The sequence below is a fragment of the Geotrypetes seraphini genome, chromosome 8, assembly GCF_902459505.1.
Source record: "Geotrypetes seraphini chromosome 8, aGeoSer1.1, whole genome shotgun sequence".
In the NCBI taxonomy this organism is placed as follows: domain Eukaryota; kingdom Metazoa; phylum Chordata; class Amphibia; order Gymnophiona; family Dermophiidae; genus Geotrypetes; species Geotrypetes seraphini.
Window position 1 is genome coordinate 152,169,144 of NC_047091.1, and position 23,357 is coordinate 152,192,500.

The 23,357-nt window shown below is 44.2% G+C and overlaps 1 protein-coding gene across 2 annotated transcripts in view; it reads right to left on the bottom strand.

The window, feature by feature from the left end:
• Window positions 1-23,357, bottom strand: part of DNAH10 (dynein axonemal heavy chain 10) — a 543,078-nt gene that overhangs the window by 149,964 nt on the left and 369,757 nt on the right. For both annotated transcript variants that reach the window (XM_033954155.1, XM_033954154.1), the window contains one exon: window positions 10,753-10,934. In XM_033954155.1, the coding sequence (XP_033810046.1) occupies window positions 10,753-10,934 (182 nt within the window). The remainder of the gene's footprint in view (window positions 1-10,752; window positions 10,935-23,357) is intronic.

Here is a 23,357-nt window from a genome sequence, read left to right on the forward strand (position 1 = left end):
TTTTAATGTAATTTCGTACTTTTCCTTCAGGAAATTGCTGTAAACTGTATTCCAGCAACACTATGGAACTGTAGTGTCTGATTAATGAATTACAAGTCTGCAAAAAAATATTTTTCAAGAGCTGTTTTGGTTATTCCACGTAATCTTTATGTTTTTTGGTGCGCTGAATCCGAAAATTACCTCTATTTTGTGATAGGACATCACGTTTCCTGACAATTTAGGTAACTACCGTATTTTCACGCAAATAACACGCACCCGTATAAAACGCGCACACGTGTATAGCGCGCAGAAATCACGATGATAAGCACAAAAACTTTGGTATAACGCGCTCACGATTATACCGCGCATGCTGCCCGACTCTCCGTTCACCCCCCTGACTTCCGTGCACTGCCCCGCCTCTCCGTGCGCTGTCCCGACTCTCCGTTCACCCCCCCTGACTTCCGTGCACTGCCCCGCCTCTCCGTGCGCTGTCCCGACTCTCCGTTCACCCCCCTGACTTCCGTGCACTGCCCTGACTTTCCGTGCGCTGTCCCGACTCTCCGTTCACCCCCCTGACTTCCGTGCACTGCCCCGCCTCCCCGTGCGCTGTCCCGACTCTCCGTTCACCCCCCCCCCGACGTCCGATTCATCCCCCCCCCCGGCAGGACCATTCGCACCCCCACCCCGAAGGACCGCCGACTCCCCGACAATATCGGGCCAGGAGGGAGCCCAAACCCTCCTGGCCACGGCGACCCCCTACCCCCACCCCGCACTACATTACGGGCAGGAGGGATCCCAGGCCCTCCTGCCCTCGACGCAAACCCCCCTCCCCCCCAACGACCGCCCCCCCCAAGAACCTCCGACCGCTCCCCCAGCCGACCCGCGACCCCCCTGGCGACCCCCACGACCCCCCCACCCCCCTTCCCCGTACCTTTGGTAGTTGGCCGGACAGACGGGAGCCAAACCCGCCTGTCCGGCAGGCAGCCAACGAAGGAATGAGGCCGGATTGGCCCATCCGTCCTAAAGCTCCGCCTACTGGTGGGGCCTAAGGCGCGTGGGCCAATCAGAATAGGCCCTGGAGCCTTAGGTCCCACCTGGGGGCGCGGCCTGAGGCACATGGGCCCAACCCGACCATGTGCCTCAGGCCGCGCCCCCAGGTGGGACCTAAGGCTCCAGGGCCTATTCTGATTGGCCCACGCGCCTTAGGCCCCACCAGTAGGCGGAGCTTTAGGACGGATGGGCCAATCCGGCCTCATTCCTTCGTTGGCTGCCTGCCGGACAGGCGGGTTTGGCTCCCGTCTGTCCGGCCAACTTCCAAAGGTACGGGGAAGGGGGGTGGGGGTCGGCCAGGGGGGTCGCGGGTCGGCTGGGGGGGCGGTCGGAGGTTCTTGGGGGGGGGACGGTCGTTGGGGGGGAGGGGGGTTTGCGTCGAGGGCAGGAGGGCCTGGGATCCCTCCTGCCCGTAATGTAGTGCGGGGTGGGGGTAGGGGGTCGCCGTGGCCAGGAGGGTTTGGGCTCCCTCCTGGCCCGATATTGTCGGGGAGTCGGCGGTCCTTCGGGGTGGGGGTGCGAGTGGTCCTGCCGGGGGGGGGGGATGTATCGGACGTCGGGGAGTCGGCCGGGCAAGAGGGCTTGGGCTCCATCTTGCTCCGATCGTGGATGCGGGTGCGGGTGCGGGTGGGAGCGCGTGCGAGTGGTCGTTCGGGGTGGGGGTGCGAGTGGTCCTGCTGGGGGGGTGAATCGGGCGTCGGGCGGGGTGGGAACTATGTTTTAAAACTTTCGTATACCGCGCTCACGCATATAACGCGCGAGGGGTATGCGCGGTAGGTAAAAACGCGTATAACGCGCGCGTTATATGCGTGAAAATACGGTATGTTAAATAAGGCAATACCTCAAAATAAATGGAAATAGACTTCTAAAATTAAAGTTTTATTACAATTTTTTTCATGAAAATCCTTTTTTGAAGTGAAATGAACTCACCTACACACACTAAACTTGATTCTTCTCCCCTGTGAGGCCCTCTTGGTGCATTTAAGCTTGTGAGTAGCATCTGGAATGTAGTCTGCCATCATTGCCCTCCTGGCCACGGCGACCCCCTACTCCCACCCCGCACTACATTACGGGCAGGAGGGATCCCAGGCCCTCCTGCCCTCGACGCAAACCCCCTCCCCCCAACGACCGCCCCCCCCCCCCAAGAACCTCCGACCGCCCCCCCAGCCGACCCGCGACCCCCCTGGCCGACCCCCACAACACCCCCACCCCCCTTCCCTGTACCTTTGTGTAGTTGGCCGGACAGACGGGAGCCAAACCCGCCTGTCCGGCAGGCAGCCAACGACGGAATGGGGCCAGATTGGCCCATCCGTCCCAAAGCTCCGCCTACTGGTGGGGCCTAAGGCGCCTGGGCCAATCAGAATAGGCCCGGGAGCCTTAGGTCCCTCCTGGGGGTGGGGCCTTGGGCACATGGTCGGGTTTGGCTCCCTCCTGGCCCGAACAACTAGCGGGGGGTGGGATCGCCAAGGCCAGGAGGACTTGGGCTCCCTCCTGGCCCGATATTGTCAGGGAGTTGGGGAGTCGGCGGGGCAAGAGGGCTTGGGCTCCCTTTTGCCCCGATCGTGTCGGGGAGTCAGGGGGACAAGAGGGCTTGAGCTCCCTCTTGCCCCGATCATGTCAGGGGTGCCACGGTTGGCTGGGGCAATAGGGCTTGAGCTCCCTCTTGCCCTGATCGTGTTGGGTGTCGGGACTGCCAAGAGGAAGCAGCAGGACACCGGTAGGAGCTTCTACATGATGGGGGGGGTCGGGAGGCTGTGGGGGTGCGAGCGGTCCTTCAGGGTGGGGGTGCAGGTGCGGGTGGGAGTGCATGCGAGCGGTGCTTCGAGGTGGGGATGTGGGTGTGGGTGCGTGCGAGCGGTCCTTCGGGGTGGGGGTGCGAGTGGTCCTGCGGGGGGGGGGGGGGTGAATCGGACGTCGGAGGGGGGAAACTATGTAAAAAAAAATTTGTACAACGCGCTCATGCGTATAACGCGCAAGGGTATGCGTGGTATGTAAAAACCATGTATAAAGCGCAGGTTATATGCGAGAAAATACGGTACTCTTCTTTTTGAGGATCCGTCTGGTCCAACGAACACACCTTCTTTCAATTTTGCCTCCGACAAGCCTAGAATTTTGGTGACTAAGTATTTGGAGCATTCTCCATCTCTTGGAAGTGATTTTATGAATTGCTTCATCAATCCCAATTTTATGTGGAGAGGTGGTAGAAGAATTTTATGGGAAGGTACCAAAGTTTCTCAGAGGACATTTTTTTCACCCTCGGCTGCCAACTCTTCTTAGTCCAGTGATTTTGTCGGTCTCGATTGTCCCATAGACACATATGGTCTTCATATTTAAGTTTACGAAGAACCAATTCCAAATTCTCGTAGGTTTCCTTCAAGTGTACGGAATAACCTACAGGTATGGAAGTGTAAAAACCACCGTTGTGGAGTAAAACTGCTTTGAGACTTCTTTTTGAAGAATCTATAAAAAGACGTCATTGCTTTGAATCATATTGGATTTTAAATTGACCCATCAGACCTTCGATGCAATAAACCGACTTGTCTTCCTGGGCAAAGTAAAGAACGAACTCCATTTCACGATGTCTGAACCATGAAGATGACAATCCTGGCAACAATAAATTCCTGCTTTTCAGCCTTGATCCGAGTAACTCAGCAGCATCTTTGGGAAGATTCAAGTCTCATACCAAATCATTCATCTCTTCCCGAGAAAACAATTTTGGTCTTGTATCATCTTCAAAGTAAGAACTTGGTTCATCATCTGGTTCAGGTATGACTTCACCTTCATCGGAGCTAGGTATCTCTTCCAATGTAGCAAGGGACTTGGGTACTGATATATCTGTGCCATGGGGGATGGGACAAATTGCTGAGTAAAGATTGGGGTATGAAATGGAATGCTTCCATTTGGAATTAAACCCTTTCACATCGCATGAACAAAAGTAACAGTCGTCACTATGGTTCTTTTGCTCTCGCCATACCATAGGAATCCCATAACGGAAAGATTTTTCTTACCCTTGAACCAGTTTCGGAGGTCCTCAACACACCGTTTGCACTTTATGAGGTGCCCAAACTTTATCTTGATCTCCAATTTTTAGTCCAAAGTATGCAAAGTATACTTTTTCACAAAGTCTGTAATATTATGCTGGCAAATTAATACACTTTCGTGGAGCCATAACATAATGGTTGAAGAATAACAAGCTAACACGAACTGCAATAAAAAAGTGTGAACAGCCTAGAACCAAGAACCTGATGATGATTCGTGCACAAGTGTGGACTGCAGGAGAGAGCAGCTCTTTGTCTTTATATGAGTCGTCACAGTGCTGGCCATGCCCCTCTGCACTGACTGGAGCTGCTGCTATCTGCCCTGAGTCTCCCTCCCACTGGATTCTTCTGGAAAGATTAACCCCTTCTACCATTAAAAGCACAGACTCAGGGCTGAGGCTTACACATACAGCATGCTGTTGAGTATCCCAGTAGTCAGACATGTCACTTAGAGCAGCACTTGTATTCACCCCCTTTGCATGGGGGGGAGGGGCAGAGATTGTTTACCTGCATATAACAACAAAGGGCCAGAAGAGAACTAGGGAAATGAGGAAACAGAATTTTTTTTCCCTAAAACTTGCTTAGCTTATGTATATATTGCTGACCATCAGATTTACAGTGCTATATTTTTTTTACCTAACTCAGACAACCCCTTTAAGGTTTTTTTGGCATTTTATATCTTAAATGCACTTACGTGAATTAATTAATAGTAATATGGACTTTAAATTTGGTTAAAACCCATAATATAAAAAAATTGATAAATTTGTAGACAATTTTGCATTTTGTGGCAAATCATGATGTCTAGGAGTTTTTTCAATATTTTATTTGTTTTCAGCACACCAAAATACATAGAAATTAGATGAAAATAATCAAACAGCTTTTTAGTTGCAGACCTGTGTTATAATGGAAGCAAAAAAGAGTATTGTAGACCATCGAATGGATTTCTGGTGTTTTCTTAAAAGCTGGTATTATAGCAATACGAGGGGCCACTGAAAAGTTCTCAGCCCAACCAAGAAGAGATTGATAAGGAGCCATAAAACTTATAAGTTATTACACACTTTTCTTGACACTTTTCATTTCAAATTACCTCTTACATCTCCAAGTCAAGTTTAGAGGAAATCACTCTTCAAATCCATCTTCGAGTTTCAAGGCCCCAAAATTTGGAACTGCCTCCCAACCTGCTTACGTCAGACCTCCTCCTATCTTCAATTTAGGAAGGTGCTAAAAAGCTATCTGTTTTCATTATAGTCTTGCTATGATTCATAATGTCTATGTTGCTAACCTTATTAATCTTATGTAAGCCGCAATGATTCCTAGTTGACATATGCGGGGTATAAGAAATATGATATGGTATGGTAAGAAAAGTGTGGAATAACTTGTAAGCTTCTTGGCTCCACATCATTCTCTTCTTGGGTGGGTCAGAACTTTTCATCAGCCCCTCGTATTGTGATGTCATAATGCCTCATTCCACCAATGCCTAAGAGCCAACCTCATCAGTGATGTCACAATGGCTTGGTTTCCATATACTTGTGCCCATTTACTAGATGCATTTGCGTCATTGAAATGAAAAGTGTCATGAGAAGAGTGAAATAACTTGTAAGTTTCATGGCTCCATGTCATTCTCTTCTTGGTTGGGCTGAGAATTTATCAACAGCCCCTTGCATGCTGATGTGATTTGTATCATACTAAATGAAAATGTATTTTCTATTTATATGCTTTAAGGCCCTGATTCTATAAAGTCTGTCTAAAGTTAGGTACTGATATAGGCGTCTAGTTTAATTCAGTAATAGGCTTAATCAGTGCAGCTATTGGCACGCAACGTCTCACAATCAGCTTTAATTGGACTTAATTGGAAATTAGGTACCTAACTCGAAAACTTGATTCTATAAAAAGTAGGCACCTAGCCCAAAGCACCTATACTTTTATTGAATTACCTGTAAACTGTGCCGAGCTCTATCTTTATGGAGATGATGCGGTATACAAACTTAAGGTTTAATTTAGTTTACTAAAATTGAGCGGATCATGGCCGTGTTGTCGCTTTAGAGGCCTCTTTGTGAAACAGATGCCTTTAGACTCTGATATCGGTGCCTAACTTTGGGCATAGAAAAACCTGTCATAAATTGGGGATGCCTAAATGTTATGATGCTAAGCGCTACCTAAGCACTCTTAGATGACGCTAAGTGATTCTAAAATGGGTGCTTATATCAGCATCTAACTTTAGGCGGCCTGCATAGAATCAGGGCCTAAATGTACACTGCTGAATATTGAGCAGCGGTTAATCAAGAACAATAAATACAATGCAATCCAAGTGTTTATGTGACTTAAGAATGGTAGAGCAGTGTTAATTTGAATACAGTGATACCTCGGTTTACGAGTGCAGCGGTTTGCGAGTGTTTTGCAAGACGAGCAAAACATTTGCAAAATCGGCACCTCGGAAATCGAGCGTGGCTCAATTTACGAGCACCCCCCTGCGATCCGGCACCCCCCCCCCCCTGATGTGATCCGGCAGAACGTGAACGCGCAGGCCTTGAGCATGCGCAGATGCTCAAGGCCCAGCAGAAGAGGAGGCCGATCTTCGGGCACCGGCACCAAGCACAGGACATGCCGGTGCCTTTGCCCAGGTGACGGTAAGAAGCAGCGGGGGTGCATAATCACGGCGGGGGGGTGTGCCGGATCGCGGCGGGGGGTGGCGGATCGTGGGGGTGAGGGTGCCGAATCGCAGGGGGGGCCTTAGGAGGGAGCAATGCCGGTTCTCGTGGGGGAGGGGGGGAACCTATCAAAGCGAGTTTCCATTATTTCCTTTGGGGAAACTCGCTTTGATAAACGAGCATTTTGGATTACGAGCATGCTCCTGGAACGGATTATGCTCATAATCCAAGGTACCACTGTACTGTATTTTTCATGTGAATTTGGGTTTTCTTTTTAGCCAATGAAGTTACTACCCTTTCTAGTCAGAAAGCTTAAGGGCCCCTTTTTGTAGCGATTCCCAGGCAGCACATGCGACACAACCATTCAAGTCCCGTGGACTGCGTCACATTTGCCATGCCAGAACTCACTACCGAGGCTTTATAAAAGGGGCCCATGTGTGTGCTTCTGACGGGGCTCTGAGGTTCCACGCACCCCCTTTACACTGTAGTATGTAAAAGATTTGATTTCACATATTTCTCTCCATTCTGGGAATCTCTCTGGGGTTAGGTTTGTTTGTTTGTACTTGCCCTGTAGCTTTTTTTGTTGTTATTTTTTCAATGCTGCTCCAAATTACCCTATATCATGGGCTAAAATATTAGAAAACCATGTAGCCCTATCCTATGATACAGTTTTATTTGGTACTTCTATGAGATTGAGAAGCCAAATTTCAGCAAATAATAATAAATTGCTATTAATAATGACAGGAGTTGCCATTCAGCATATTACTAGAAACTGGAAAGATTATACCAGACTCAATTACACCTTTTGGTGGAACTCACTATGCCATATATATAAAATGGAAAGAATAATTGCTTTACAAAAGGGGAATTACAGTGGTGCCTCACACAACGAACTTAATTGGTTCCAGGAGCAAGTTTGTTATGTGAAACGTTCGTTATGTGAAACGCGTTTTCCCATAGGAATACATGTAAAAAAAAATAATTCGTTCTGCAGCATAAAATATGCTAAGATGACATAAAAAAGATAAATTTTTGGTTATTATTTTTATTTAGATACATCTAAAAACATAATTGTTTTTTAAAACAACACACATTTTTTAAATATAAAGACAGACTAAGTAGAGTCTAATTTTACAATGAGAGGGCAGAGTCTCAGCGGCAAAAACTGGGACTTAACTGTTCATTTTTTTTTTTTTTCTACCGTGTTTCCCCGATGATAAGGCAGGGCCATCAAATAAGACAGCCCCCCCTTTTTAGAAAAAAATGTAAAATAAGGCACCCCCCCGCAAATAAGCCACCCACCGATACCTGCGCTTACCCGAATCGGGTGGTACGGTGGGTGACTCCGTGTAGTCCCTGGCACCCCCGACACGATCGGGGCAAGAGGGAGCTCAAGCCCTCTTGCCCCCCCCGACACGATCGGGGCAAGAGGGAGCTCAAGCCCTCTTGCCCCCCCCCGACTCCCCGACACGATCGGGGCAAGAGGGAGCTCAAGCCCTCTTGCCCCCCCGACTCCCCGACACGATCGGGGCAAGAGGGAGCTCAAGCCCTCTTGCCCCCCCGACTCCCCGACACGATCGGGGCAAGAGGGAGCTCAAGCCCTCTTGCCCCCCCGACTCCCCGACACGATCGGGGCAAAAGGGAGCCCAAGCCCTCTTGCCCCGCCGATTCCCCAACTCCCCGACAATATCGGGCCAGGAGGGAGCCCAAGTCCTCCTGGCCACGGCGACCCCCTAACCCCACCCTGCACTACATTACGGGCAGGAGGGATCCCAGGCCCTCCTGCCCTCGACGCAAACCCCCCCTCCCCCCAACGACCGCCCCCCCCCAAGAACCTCCGACCGACCCCCAGCCGACCCGCGACCCCCCTGGCCGACCCCCACGACACCCCCAACCCCCTTCCCCGTACCTTTCTGTAGTTGGCCGGACAGACGGGAGCCAAACCCGCCTGTCCGGCAGGCAGCCATCGACGGAATGAGGCCGGATTGGCCCATCCGTCCCAAAGCTCCGCCTACTGGTGGGGCCTAAGGCGCCTGGGCCAATCAGAATAGGCCCGGGAGCCTTAGGTCCCTCCTGGGGGCAGGGCCTGAGGCACATGGTCGGGTTGGGCCCATGTGCCTCAGGCCCCGCCCCCAGGAGGGACCTAAGGCTCCCGGGCCTATTCTGATTGGCCCAGGCGCCTTAGGCCCCACCAGTAGGCGGAGCTTTGGGACGGATGGGCCAATCCGGCCTCATTCCGTCGATGGCTGCCTGCCGGACAGGCGGGTTTGGCTCCCGTCTGTCCGGCCAACTACAGAAAGGTACGGGGAAGGGGGTTGGGGGTGTCGTGGGGGTCGGCCAGGGGGGGCGCGGGTCGGCTGGGGGTCGGTCGGAGGTTCTTGGGGGGGGGCGGTCGTTGGGGGGGGGGGGGGTTTGCGTCGAGGGCAGGAGGGCCTGGGATCCCTCCTGCCCGTAATGTAGTGCAGGGTGGGGTTAGGGGGTCGCCGTGGCCAGGAGGACTTGGGCTCCCTCCTGGCCCGATATTGTCGGGGAGTTGGGGAATCGGCGGGGCAAGAGGGCTTGGGCTCCCTTTTGCCCCGATCGTGTCGGGGAATCGGCGGGGCAAGAGGGCTTGGGCTCCCTTTTGCCCCGATCGTGTCGGGGAATCGGCGGGGCAAGAGGGCTTGGGCTCCCTTTTGCCCCGATCGTGTCGGGGAGTCGGGGGGGCAAGAGGGCTTGAGCTCCCTCTTGCCCCGATCGTGTCGGGGAGTCGGGGGGGCAAGAGGGCTTGAGCTCCCTCTTGCCCCGATCGTGTCGGGGAGTCGGGGGGGCAAGAGGGAACCAGGCGGAGAGAGGGCAGTTAAGCGCAGTGCCTGCGCGGAAGGATGCAGCTCGGGCGACTTCGTTGTGTGAAACGAAGTTTGTTGTACGGATCAAGACATAAAGTTCGTTGTGCGCAGCGTTCGCTGTGCGAGGCGTCCGTTATGCGAGGCACCACTGTATAATAATTTTAAGATTTGGGGGCCATTGATAGCATTTTGTAATGATTAGACACCTTCTTACATAACAGAACATAGTTAGAAGGGAGGGATGGTATTTAGAGTTATAATTTTTCCTATTTTTGTTTATAATATATGTAATATTGAATGAATTTAATACTATTGTTTGAAGGGATGGGAGGGGGAGGGGTTTTTATTTATATATTTATGCTGATGTTTGATTAGATTTTCAAGTGATTTGTATGATCTAATTGATATTTTATTGTACACTTGATGTAAGAAATGAAAATGAATAAAGATTTGGAAAAAAAAAATATCTCAGGGCAGCATTTCAGTCAAGCAAGTAAACAACAGTCCTGGTTGGGTAACTATATTAGCGGAGCCAGGTTTATCTTACGGCGCATTCCGAAAAGAAATTAAGACAGTATTATTTGATAAATTTATCTCTTAATTCGATGTTTTTATTCTTAATAACAATTTCACTGCTTTTACTTAAACTTTTATTGTCTTTTTAGTTATTATGCAGTATTCTCTTTTTAATATTGTACTTCACTGACTGTCCAGTTTTTCTCTCTTGTGTAAACCGCCTAGAATTCTCTTGATTGTGGCGGTATAAAAAAAATAAAGTTATATTATGTTATGTAACCATCTGAACATCTACACTGGAGACAATCTAGGGGCAACATTCATTTTCTAAAATAAAAGGAAAAGTTAATAATCAAGGAGCAAATGATTAAATGCCATTTTCCTATTAGTCAGACATCATATAATAATAGGAGGGGGGAGGGATACAAAGATAGGTTTCGTTACATGAATGAAGGGTTTTGAGGGAGGGTGGGGAGAGGGTTACATTTATATGCTTAGAATATAATGTAAGATATACAAGTGCCTTGTCTCATTGTGTTGAATATGAATATTGTACACTTGATGAAAGATTTTTAAAATGAATAAAGAATTTTTTTAAAAAAAGCAAAAAAAGAAGAGCAAAAATAATAGCAATAAAAGATGAAAAAGGAAATACATAAAAAAAAGGAGCATTATTCTTAACTGATGCAATACCTTTGACAGCTTTGACTTGATTTTGAGAAACAGAATCAAAATCCATTTCCATTAGAGAACGCAGGAAATTTGGATCAGACATCATTCCTTTCGCAGCTTTCCAACTAATTTCTTTATATCCTCTCATTATCAGAATACACTCACAAACAGCCTGTACCTGTTTAGGGGGTTTAGCAAAAGACCTAGAAATAGATATTAAATTAAAAAAATAAAGCAAACAATCACAACATTGCAAATATATCATAACTGAATATATATCTTTGCTGAAGCTACCTTTCAACACATTCTTCATAAAGATATCTATCGTAAGGCAAAATGCACTGCAGTGAAGGGGAAAACACTTCTCCTGTGCAAGAATAGATCACATTTATAGAGGTAGTTTTATAACATCCCACACCAGTGCTTTTCACTCCACATACTTTGTAGAATATGTTCAAAGTAAAGCTGTATGCCTACATTCACTTTGAAATTTTTTTGCAGGAAAATTTCTGGCACACACAGATTGTCAGGAAATCCTTCCAGTGTAAAATTGCGTGCATTCTTTTTTTTTTTTTTTTTAATTTCTTTATTCTTTTTCAAACTTACATCAAGTGCACAAAAAGAACAACATGAAATACTATCATATAACACTTGAACATCATACATTATATTCTTAATATCTAAATTAATTAAAAACCCTCCCCCCTCCCATCTTTCTATACAATCATTAAAACTATCATATTCCAATCACCTTATACATATTGTATACCATATTATAACATGTTATGTAAAATTATTTTCACTACCCCTCATCCTCCATGTGTGCCATAAAGAAGACAAGAAAAAGAAGAAAAGAAGATAAATCCTATTATTCATTCAGTACAAAACTTTGTCAATGGCCCCCATATTTTTATAAATTTAGGATATGTCCCTCTTTGTATTGCTATTACTCTTTCCATTTTGAATATATGACAAATTGTATTCCACCAAAATGTATAATTAAGGTTACTATGATTCTTCCAGTTATTGGTTATATGCTGAATGGCAACCCCTGTCATGACTAGTAAAAGCTTGTTATTTTCTGGTGAAATTTGACTTTTTTTTCTCATCATCATTCCAAATAACACTATATCATATGATATTGCTACATGATTTTCCATCAATTTATTAATTTGTGGCCAAATTGCATTCCAAAAACTTTTAATGTAGGGACAATGATATAGTAAATGATCCAACGTCCCAGGTTCCAGATTACAGTGCCAGCATTTATTGGACTTAGAACTATCTAATTTTTGCAAACGTGTAGGGGTCCAAAAAGCTCTATGTAATAAAAAGAACCAAGTTTGTCTCATAGATGCTGACACTGTACATCTCATTCTCCAAGACCAAATTAGTGGCCATTGAGATGCAGTAATTTGATGCTTAATCTCAATGCTCCAAATGTCTCTTAGACCATTTTTTGGTTTTTTATTCAAATATCCAAATATTAATTTATACCACAATGCGGCTTGATGCCCTAGGAAGTCTGCTTGGAAGCATAAGAACTCTAAACTATATTGATTATTCAATGCTTTCCATTCAGGGAACCCAACCTGAATGGCCTGCTTCAATTGCAACCATTTAAAACTTTGTTTTTTACTAAGACCAAATCTATGTTGCAATTGTGAAAATTCCAGCAGTTTACCTTCCGAAATAACATCATTCAGAGATCCAGTCCTTCCAAAGGATTTGAGCTCCGCCAATTTTAATCTTGGAGTTTATCCATAAAGACTGATTAGTTGACTTGTTTATTGGGACAGGTGTTAATTTACTAATAAACCTCAACGTTTTCCAAGTATCCATTAATATCTTATTTTCTCTGTATCTTCTAGGCATGTTGATACTTGGAAGATGAACTAAATTTAGGGGAAACATAAGGCGCCATTCCAAATATAACCAATCCGGTGCATTATCTATCAGTTCTGGGAGGATCCAATACATACCCTGACGTAAAATATAGGCTTGATGGTACCTATAAAAATTTGGAAAATTTACCCCTCCCTCCTTAATTGATTTTTGCAAAGATACCAAAGCTATTCTATGCATTTTACCAAGCCAAAGAAATTTCGTTAAAATGCTATTAAGCTTTTTATAAAAGGACCCCTGAAAATAAATATGTATAAGGTGATTGGAAAGTACTTGAAGGGTGGGGGTGGGAGAGGGGATTAAAAAAATTTGTTCAGAATATTATGTAATAGATATAAAAGTGATATTGTGTATTCATTAGTTGTAACTCAATATTTTTTACACTTCATGTAAAATATGAAAATGAATAAAGAATTATAAAAAAAAAAAAAAAAAAAACTATCATATTCCTTCAAAATTTCAATTTTGCTACATCTTATCTTCCAATCCCCCCACTCCCCTATGTATATTATCAAAGAAAAATGATGCCTATTCACTACAAAAATCAACCATCGGTCTCCATATCTTTAAAATTTTTTTATAACTTCCTTTCTGTATTTCAATTGCTCTTTCCATCTTGTAAATATGACACATGCGTGCATTCTTTGAAAAGTGTGAAAGCATGTGAAGTTTCTAACTCTTCTCCAAACATGCCCCAGGATGGGTCTCTCCTGCAATGGGGACAAGTATGCACAGAATAGAACCAGTATTACCTCTACACAAAACAGGCAAATTTCTAAAATTTCTTTTTTTTTTTTTAATTCTTTATTTGTTTTTAAACTTTCATCAAGTGTACAGAAATCATAATAAACACTATTAATTAGATCACTTGAACATCTTATCATTGTATCTTATAAATATAAATGCAACCCTCCCTCCACCCTCCCTCTAAGCCCATTATTCGTTATAAGATCATAAACCCTCCCATTAAACCCTTCCCCTCTTTCATCACTAAGTGGTGTATAATTAATAGAAAAATGGCATTTAATTTCTAAAATTTCTAAAAGCTATACAGCAAGGAAATTATCATAATTTTAAAAAGATTTGGGGGCCATTGATTATATATTCTAATGATCAGACACCTTAACCACCCCTTTTTTTATTATATAAAGTTATAAGTAGGGTGGGATTGGGATATATAATATTTGTTTTAACTGGTTTATTACTAATGGGTGGGATGGGTGGGGAGGGATTCTTTTATGTTTTGATGATTATAAGTAAGAATGTCAAGTGATTTGTAAAATTTATTTTTGATTGAATATTATACACTTGTTGTAAGATATGAAAACGAATAAAGGGCCTTAACGCACGGAATTGCGAGCGCTAAATTGCTGCACACGCTAGCCGCAACCACCTCCTCTTACACAACTGGTAGATTTTCAGCTAGTGCGCTCTATAGCGCGCGCTAAAAACGCTAGCGCACCTTCATAAAAGAAGCCCATTATGTTTATTAAAATTTGCTGAATCACTTTTTTAACAAATAAATCAAGGCAATGTGCATAGAACTCTAATATAAAATTTAGAAAAGGAATGCCATGGTATAATAGAAAAGTTAAGATGAAAACAAGAGAATTGACCCAATGATCTCCACAGACAAATCCAAGAAGAAACGAAAAACAATGTGGAGAAATAATGTTCCTGAGATGGACTTTATTAATATTAAAACTTGGCAAACCACATAAAAACTTCTAGGATGCAGTCCACTACAAAGCTTTGGTCCCTGGATCCAACACGGTCCCTATGAAGTCCTATGATAAAGATACGTGGATACAAATGCCAGTTGGAAATAAACTGATCCGTAAAAGCTGTGTGCAGGACATGGGCTCAAAAAGCCGAGTGACAGTTGGAATATATAAGTCTGCATGGGTTATAGAATATAGCTGGCGAGGCAGAGCTTGTGGCAGGATGTTTTCCACCAGATACTTCAGTGCTAAATTATGCACACAAAGATAAACCATTACTAGCAATTTGTAACAGATCCTGTATTTCAGTTTAAGCCAAAATAATGCAAATGGGAGCAGATTGAAGTTCCACAGGGAAGGACCAGAGTTCCACAAACAAATCGAAAATATTAAAAAACACACAATGTGGAACAAGTTCTTGGACGGTCAGGAAGTTAATATGTGATGATTTATTACACAAACATTATATATTAACTTCCTGACCGTCCAGGAACTTGTTCCACATTGTGCATTTTTGTAACATAACATCCTGACATAATGCTCACACCTCCCCAACCGGAACAGTGTCCTGACAACCAAATTTTGTACAACTTGCAATGCACATAATGCCAAGGCCGGCATACCTAGAAGTACCAGATTACAATAATAAAAATTTGATAAAACAAATGTCTGCAGAACAATTTTAAAGGTACTGCCAGACAAATATGATCTAAGCTTACTCATCAAGCACAATTTAAAAAACACCTTTCAAACCAATGCCTGAACATGACCCCTAAAAGTCAAACCTGAGTCCACAAAAACTCCCAGGTACTGTACCTCCGTTTCAAATGTTACTTTTGTGCCCAGAAGTTCTAGTGCAGCCGGTTTATCATTCTCTTGCACTCTTCCAACACACATCACTTTAGTTTTATGTATACTGACATTGTACGAGTAAATCCTTGTTATTTGAATGTTCTTCCATGTTATTATGGTACTGTTTGTAATGTACCAGCATTTATCTTATTTCTGTTTTTTGCTTGTTCCCCAGTGCCATTAAATGTGTGTACTTCTTCTTTTTTTTTTTACTTGTATAAAGTTTATTCAGATGATTGCCTCAATACTGTGTTTTCCACAAAGTAGGCAAGACATCTTCCCTTCAGCAGTGAAATTTTGTTCTTTGGTGTGGGTTGCCTCTATTCTTCTAGTGTGTTGTTTGGTTTTTTAAAAACTTTATTAATTTTCAAAGCTAACAAAAGTGCAAAACAATATACTTACATATATTAATAATCATAATAAGCACTTATAATCAATCAATAGTAATACAGAAAAAATAAAAAACCCTCTCCCATCCAACATATTAATCAGGAAATAAAACCAGACAAAAAAATACCCCTCCCCTGGATGTGTGTGTACTAAAACAACAGAAAATAAAAAATAAAATGTGTGTACTTCTGATACTGTTTTATGTTAGTGCTATTGCTCCTAGGATTCAATGTGCCATTTCCAAGTTTACCTCATTCATGCTTATATTTGGTCATTTTACTATTGTTCTGCTGTTAACAAAATTGTGTTTTTTATGTTAAATGGTAACTGCCGCTCACTGCCTTGGGTAAATCTCTTTATAAAGGCAGTTATTAAATCCCAATAAATAAATAAAATAGAAATGCATGCTATAGAGCTGATCATCTACCCTCAGCATGCAGGGCTGTGTGCTGATGTCTACCATGGGGGCTCAATGCCAGAAACCTACCATCAGATCAGAGGCTGATGTAGAGCCGCTGCGATCAGTGCCATCTCTCTCCCCACCAGTACCCTCCCATCCCTTGAAATTACCCAACCGCATCTAACCTCTTCCTGTGATATCAAAAAAGAATTTTTCCATTGTCTCCACCAAACCCCTCCCCCCCCATGTGACTGGCTCTCTCCCTTCCTCCTCCCAACTTTATTTCCTTGTTATCCCTCCCCCATCCGCCCACCTGACCTGAATTTTCAAAACAAAAAAGTGTCCAGTAGTCTAGTAGTCATCCCTCCCCTTCCTTTTTCCTGACTAAAAAAATTCAATCTCTGATATCCATTATATGGCAGACTGTCACTGACATGTGCATCCCAGGATGCCTTTAAGGGGCAGGGTACTGCCATTTTTCAAGATGGTGGCAGCGAAGCGAGTGGAAATCGCTGCTGCCTCTCATGGTCATAGCAGGTGAGCTTAGATGGTTCTGGGGAATAGGTCAGACACCAGGTATTTAATTTTTTTTTAATCGGGGGAGGGAGGCCACTAGACTACCGGGGTCATTTTTGGAAGAAAGACAGACAGATAGTGAGGAGGGGCCACTAGAAGGGTAGCAAATTTGGTTTTTATTTTAAATATTGCAGCGAAGGGGGTGGGGAATTGGGGCTGATGACTGCCAGTAAATTTTATAAAATGGCACACTTCCTGTCAGTGCTTGAGCCAATTTCTGCTCAGGCACTGAATGGAAGGTTGACATTTCAAAGTAAGTTGCAGATTACTGCCACAATTTTAATGTGACTATAATTTATATGCTTGTAGCATGCCACAGTTGTTTTCCAGTGATAGTTTTGCACTAGAGCTGTACGCAAAGATGGCTCTACTATGAAGCTTTCTGCATCGGCCTCTCAGTTTTAAAACAGTCTCATAAAGATTAAGACACAAGTATTTAAAATATGGTAAGGCTTATCAATTTGGACAAAATACTAAAATAACCCAAACTACAGTACAGTCAAATCATTCACAAAAACTGTACCAAAAACCAAACCACAACTTCTCAAACAGTGAAAACACATGCTTCAGTACTTACATTTTCCTTTGCAAAGCATAAGATGAAGATTTAATATTTATTAAAGAATATAAGATAATTATTATTAAAAAGAAAAACAAGTGTGAATTGTGAGGAATACATTACAAAATGAAAGGAAATATCTTCACTGTTTACCACTCTGACAAGGGGACCTTAAACCATCTTTCTTTACAAACTCTGCTCAGCAGTGCTCCACACAGAAAAGCAGACCAAGGAAGGGTTAGAAAAGCATTAGGCAAACAGCAAAGTTGCTCACCTACACCTTTTGCAGGTGTTGTCCATGACAGCAGGAAAATACAGCCATTAAGGAATGGTGATTGTAAAAGGAGAAATTATGTTCTTACCTGCTCATTTTCTTTCTTTTAGTCCCTCTAGATCGGCACAGAAACTGATGGGTTATAATGCACCTCGACCAGCAGGTGGAGACTGAGACACAAACTTTTGACTGTAGTATAAGTGGGCTGTGCAGTCCCAAATACAATCAGTCTGACAAATATCCAAGCAGAACTAAGAAACTAATAACTGTGAACTATAAACAGCAACATCACTCCCAGAAGGAGACTAGCAACTAACAGAGAAATATTGTTGGATATTGATTAGAACAAAAATGTCCCCACAGCTCACCAGCTATGCCAAATGAACCAAATGCCGCTGTTCTTATAATCTCCCCTAACAACCCAAACAAAAAGACACCATAGAAAAAAATGTACTCTTTGCACAAAACACCAAATAACAAAAAGACAGGGTGGGGTCTGTGCTGGTCTGGAGGGACTAAAAGAAAGAAAATTAGCAGGTAAGAGCCTAATTTCTCCTTCTTTATTGTCCCTCCGGACTGGTATAGAAACTGATGGGATGTAACATCATGAGTGGGATCCCCAAAGGGCCGCCACAAGAACACACTCACCAAACACCGACAATCCATCAGAAAGTAAATCTGCAATTGCAACTTGAACACTCGGGCCTCTGGAAGGAAGACTCTCCCTAAGCTGGTGTTGAAGAGAACCTTAAAGTACTTCAGGTGCTGAGACGGAATCAACTGGCTTTTGGACAATTTGACCACCCATTCCAGTGACCGCAGGAACTCCACAACCTAAGTCATAACCCAGGCGCTCTCCTGAATGTCCTCTTTGCCCAAGGCCACTGCTACAACCACCATAATCTTGGTGAAAGTCCGCGGAGTCGTGGCCTGACCAAATGGAAGCACACAAAACTGATAATGCTTTTCCAAAATTGCAAAATGAAAGAAACGCTGATGGGAGGCCCGAATTGGAACATGCAGGTAGGCCTCTGTCAGATTGAGAGAAGTCATAAATTCCCAGGCTGAAATTCAAAAATTACTGATCTCAGGGTCTCCATATAAAAAGACGGAACCCAGAGTACCCTGTTGAATTCTTTCAGACCCTCTTTCTTTGGTACCACAAAATAAATTGAATACCTGCTGGTGCGAAACTCCTGGAACCACCGCTTTGATGTCATGCAACCTTTGATGAAAGTCCGCTTCTTCTAAGTTGCCTGACAAGGAGAAGACAGGAAACAATCTGGCAAGGGCCAAGAAAACTCCAGAGCATATCCATTCTGAATCACTTCCAGGACCCACTGATCCATTGTGATCTTGTCTCACCCCTGGTAAAACTCTCACAACCGGGCTCCCAGCTGCACTAGGAGAAGAGCCCGCAAGGAGTCATTGGGCCAAGAAGGCGGCAGGGGGCCTCCAGAAGAGTCATGACCCCTCTGGCAGGCACTCAAAAGTACTTCATGCACTTCATGAAAAGAAGACGCCCCCCGACCAGGGTGGAACCACTGAAAATCTCGCAAATGCCCCCAGGAGATGCCACCCCGCGAAGGTGGGCGAGGACGGTCCTCATGAAGACGAGGCAGCTTAGAGTCCTACAAGGCCTGAACCAACGTGTCCAACTCCTTTCCAAACAGGAAAAATCCTTGAAATGGAAATTTACTAAGCTTAGTCTTAGACGCAGCATCCGACGACCAACCCCAAAGCCACAAGGTATGGCAAGACGCCACTCTGAGAGCCATAGATTTGGCCGAAGCCTGCAACAGATCATACATGGCATCTAAGAAATAAGAAGCACCCAGCTCAATTTTAGGAACCAAGGACCAGTCATCAGACTCCCGGTCAGAAACAAATCCGGACTACCAGACCACCACAAATCACTGCCTGGACCAGCAAGGCAGCTACATCAAAACTCTACTTAAGAAGAGACTCAAACTTACGATCCTGAGAATCCTGCAAAGTCGAACTGCCTTCAACTGGCACCGTATGTTTATGCGCAATAGCCAAGACCACCATCTGGAATGGGATAAAGCCGAGCCATGGACCGCCCAAACAAAAAAGGTGCATGCAGCAGCTTCCACTGCACGTGTATCACATCCTGAATATCCTGATGCATAGGAAAAGAACAGGAGGCTGACCAGATCCACCACATGCAGGGGATCCTTTGCATCCTCCTCAAAGTGCAAAACCAATGAAACCTGAAGGATAAGCTCCTGTAGCTCTTCCCAGTGAAAAATGTGCACCACGACACATTCTCACCAGCCAGCGTCGCTGCAAAACACATGTTCACGTCATCCCCCCCCCCCCACCTCCTGAGAGGATCTTGGGGGTTCAACAAGGGGGTCCAACTCCTCTTCAGGTGAAAACGCATCTGCACACAAAAAAAAATCATTGTTCCATGAGACCCGCAGCCACTTGGACAAATATGGGGGGTACTGGACTGGAGCTGATGCCAAGGGGGGGCCAAACAGGGGTGGACACAGAAGGCAAAAGCCCTCTGAAAAACCTGAGACCCCCGGGGAAGAAACAGGACCCCCGGCAGCCTGCAAGTAAGCCTTGTACATGGTTAAAATAAAATATGGGGCAAAGCAGGACTCATTCTCAAGGCAGGAGACAAAGCAGAAACTTGTTCTTGTCTCTCTAAGGGGGAAGGTCACCTGAGGCTGCAGGTAAGATGGTGGAGCTTCCCGCCAAAACCGATGAAAAAAACTCCCCCAGAGGCCTGAACCAATCCAGCCACTAAAGCAGGCAAGCCAGCAGCAGCGAAAAGGGAGTTCCCAGCACTATCGGCGGTTAGGGAAACCTTATTTTCCTGATTGTCGGTGGTTGAAGAAACCCTGTGTGGGCGATAGGGGAAACCCAGGCTTCCCCACTGCCTGCTGCCGACTTGTTGTGTAAGCGCATAGAGGAACCCTGCTCGCCGGCACTCCGACATCAACGAGGATTCTCCTTCGCATCAAGCACACACCGGCCGCATCGACACCGCTCCAGAAGCACAATGAGCATTTTTTCAGCTTAAAATGCTCATTATGAAAACTGCTACTAAGCAAAACAAAAGTGCTAGTTAGCAATTAAACTCAATTTACCTCAATTGAAGGCTTCCCGTCAGACTGGCACTGCCTCAGGGTTTCTTTTTTCAATATAACTTTAATTTAATTTGAACAGATCCCACTGGCTCTCTAAGCTACTATATATGCCTTGCCTGTATTTGGTGGCAAGGCTTACAGCTGAGGCACCTCTAAATTAAAAATTTGGGGAGGTGGGAGAAATGGGGGGAGAGACTCAACCAATCGAGTGTGGCACCCCTGAGTTCGGACGGATCCCCAAAAGGGTTCGCCATGCTCAATCTGGCACCACAAACAGGGACAAAAAGGCAAATTTCAAAACAAGATCCAAAAGCCCTATACTGAAACAGGTAAAGGCTGCACAGGCTTGCCACCTTCACCTGCTGGAGACTCAGCACAGACTGATTGTACTTGGGACTGCACAGTCCACTTATACTACAGCCAAAAGTTTGTGTCTCAGTCTCCACCTGCTGGTCGAGGTGCATTATAACCCATCAGTTTCTGTGCCAGTCTGAAGGGTCGATAAAGAATTGAGCATTGCTAAAGTTGAGACTGATTGCAGCAACCCAAGCAATAAGAATTAAATGCTGGAGTGAGCTTAACTTAAGATATTTTGAGGGACAAATTGATCACACCATGAGAGATAGGGGAAACTGAGAATGGTAACATAATACCATTCTGGGTTATAGCACAGAGGATCCTTCTATAACAAGAGGTTGAAAAAAAGGATATAAAGTATTTCCATTCAAAGTAAAATATTACTGATTCACGTACAAAAAAGGCAGCATAGAGAGAGGTAACCTGCATGGAGCGACAAGCACAACCCTTACAACAAAGGGGGAAGGTAAGCTGGGGGAGGGTAACCTGCATGGAGCAGAAGGTTCAACCCTGGCCAGACTAGATGAACTATGTTGGTTTTTATCTCCCATCATTTATTAAGGATCTCTTTAACTAAAACTTAGCACATTCTAACAGGCATTGGTGTGTGCTAAGTGTCACATGGCTCAAACGTATAAAATAGGATGCACAACATAGCACAACAAACCACTATCAAATCTTGAAAATGTATCCAGATAATAATGTGGCATGAAGGTGTGAACCGAAGAGTAGTGGTTGCTTTACAAATTATCCTTCCTCGGTATTCAAACACTACAGTCAGCACTGACTTCAAACACTGACCATGGTTTTAGATTTATACTGGATATTCAGCACTGGTCATCTCTGCTTTGGCTCTGCCCCCAGTGAAATGCCACTGAAAATAAGTGGCTAATCCAACAAGCAGCACTTATTTGGGTAGGAGCCATACCTATCCAGATCGATCCTGTCTTGTACTGACATAGCACAGAGCTAACTTTGGAAGCAACTTTCCTCTAAGCTGATATATGGAGACTTTAACTGGAGAAGTCAAATTTGCAGCGATATAGCAATACAGTAAACCTTAGTTTGCAAGCATAATTCGTTCCAGAAACATGCTTGTAATCCAAAGGACTCGAATATCAAAGTGAATTTCCCCTTAGGAAATAATGGAAACTCAGACGATTTGTTCCACGACCCAAAAACTTTAATACAAAATACTGTATGTACTTGTATTGCAAGACCTCGCTCATTTAGAACAGTCACTACACTCCCGCAGCATCATAGAAAAGAACCATTGGCTCAGTTGTGATGATGTGACGCGTGTATACTGTATGTACTCGTATTGCAAGACTTTGCTTGTTTAGAACAGTCACTACACTCTTGCAGTGTCAGAGAGAGAAGAACCATCGGCTCAATTGTGATGATGTGATGTGTGTATACTGCAGTGGCATACCTAGCATATGTGACACCCGGGGCCCATCATTTTTTGACACACACACACCCCTCATCTATATCAAAAATATGAGTTTTAGTAACAATCCACATATCGCACAACAAGAGTGTATCTAGGAAAAGGCAGCATCTTAAACACTGTAGTGAGCACTAGAACACCAACACATACATTGTAAAACTAAACAAGACAGATCCCGCACAGTCAATTGATCCTGTAGTCAATGCCAACTGAAAACTATGTCCTTTTCATACACACAGAACAGAGATACACGCTCGAACAATATGCAATAATCACAAACTAAAAATAGAAATATGTAGACAAAAATTAAACTGAACCGCCAAGAAACCAGACTCTGCATACAATGCAACACCACAACACCACAAAAACAGTGACACATGTCCCCTAATACTGTGCCAAATATAAAGACAGTAGATGTAAATTTGAAAAAACTGATACATAACAATCACCACTTTACAAATTAACAAATAAAAATAAATCAAATAATGAGAAATAAGAAAATACCATTTTATTGGACTAATCCATTTTTCAATTAGCTTTCAGAGGCCAAATCTTTCTTCAGAACAGTACAGTATACTGCTGTTATGGTATCCTGTCCTGAGGAAAGGGGTTTAGTCCAAAAAATTGCCTTATTTCCATTTCCTATTTATAAATTGTTATCAATACAGTTACAATACTACTTGATTCTAAGTAAAGCAACAAAAAATCTTTCTACCTTTTGTCGTTTCTGCTTTAATCATCTTCTCTTTGCTCTCTTCTTTCTATACAGCGTTTGTCCTCTCCCTTCCATGCAACATCTGCCCTCTCTTTGCCCCTTCCACCCAACTTCTGCCCTCTCTCTGTAATCCTTCCATCTACTGTCCACACTCTCTCTGCCCCTTCCATCTACAGTCTACCCTCTCTCTCTTCCATATGGCACCTTCCCTCTTTCTATGTCCCTTCAATAAACTGTATATCTGGGGTCCTTTCTCTCCTTTGCACATGATTCATTTCAGCTTCATCCCCTCTCCATTTTTCTGT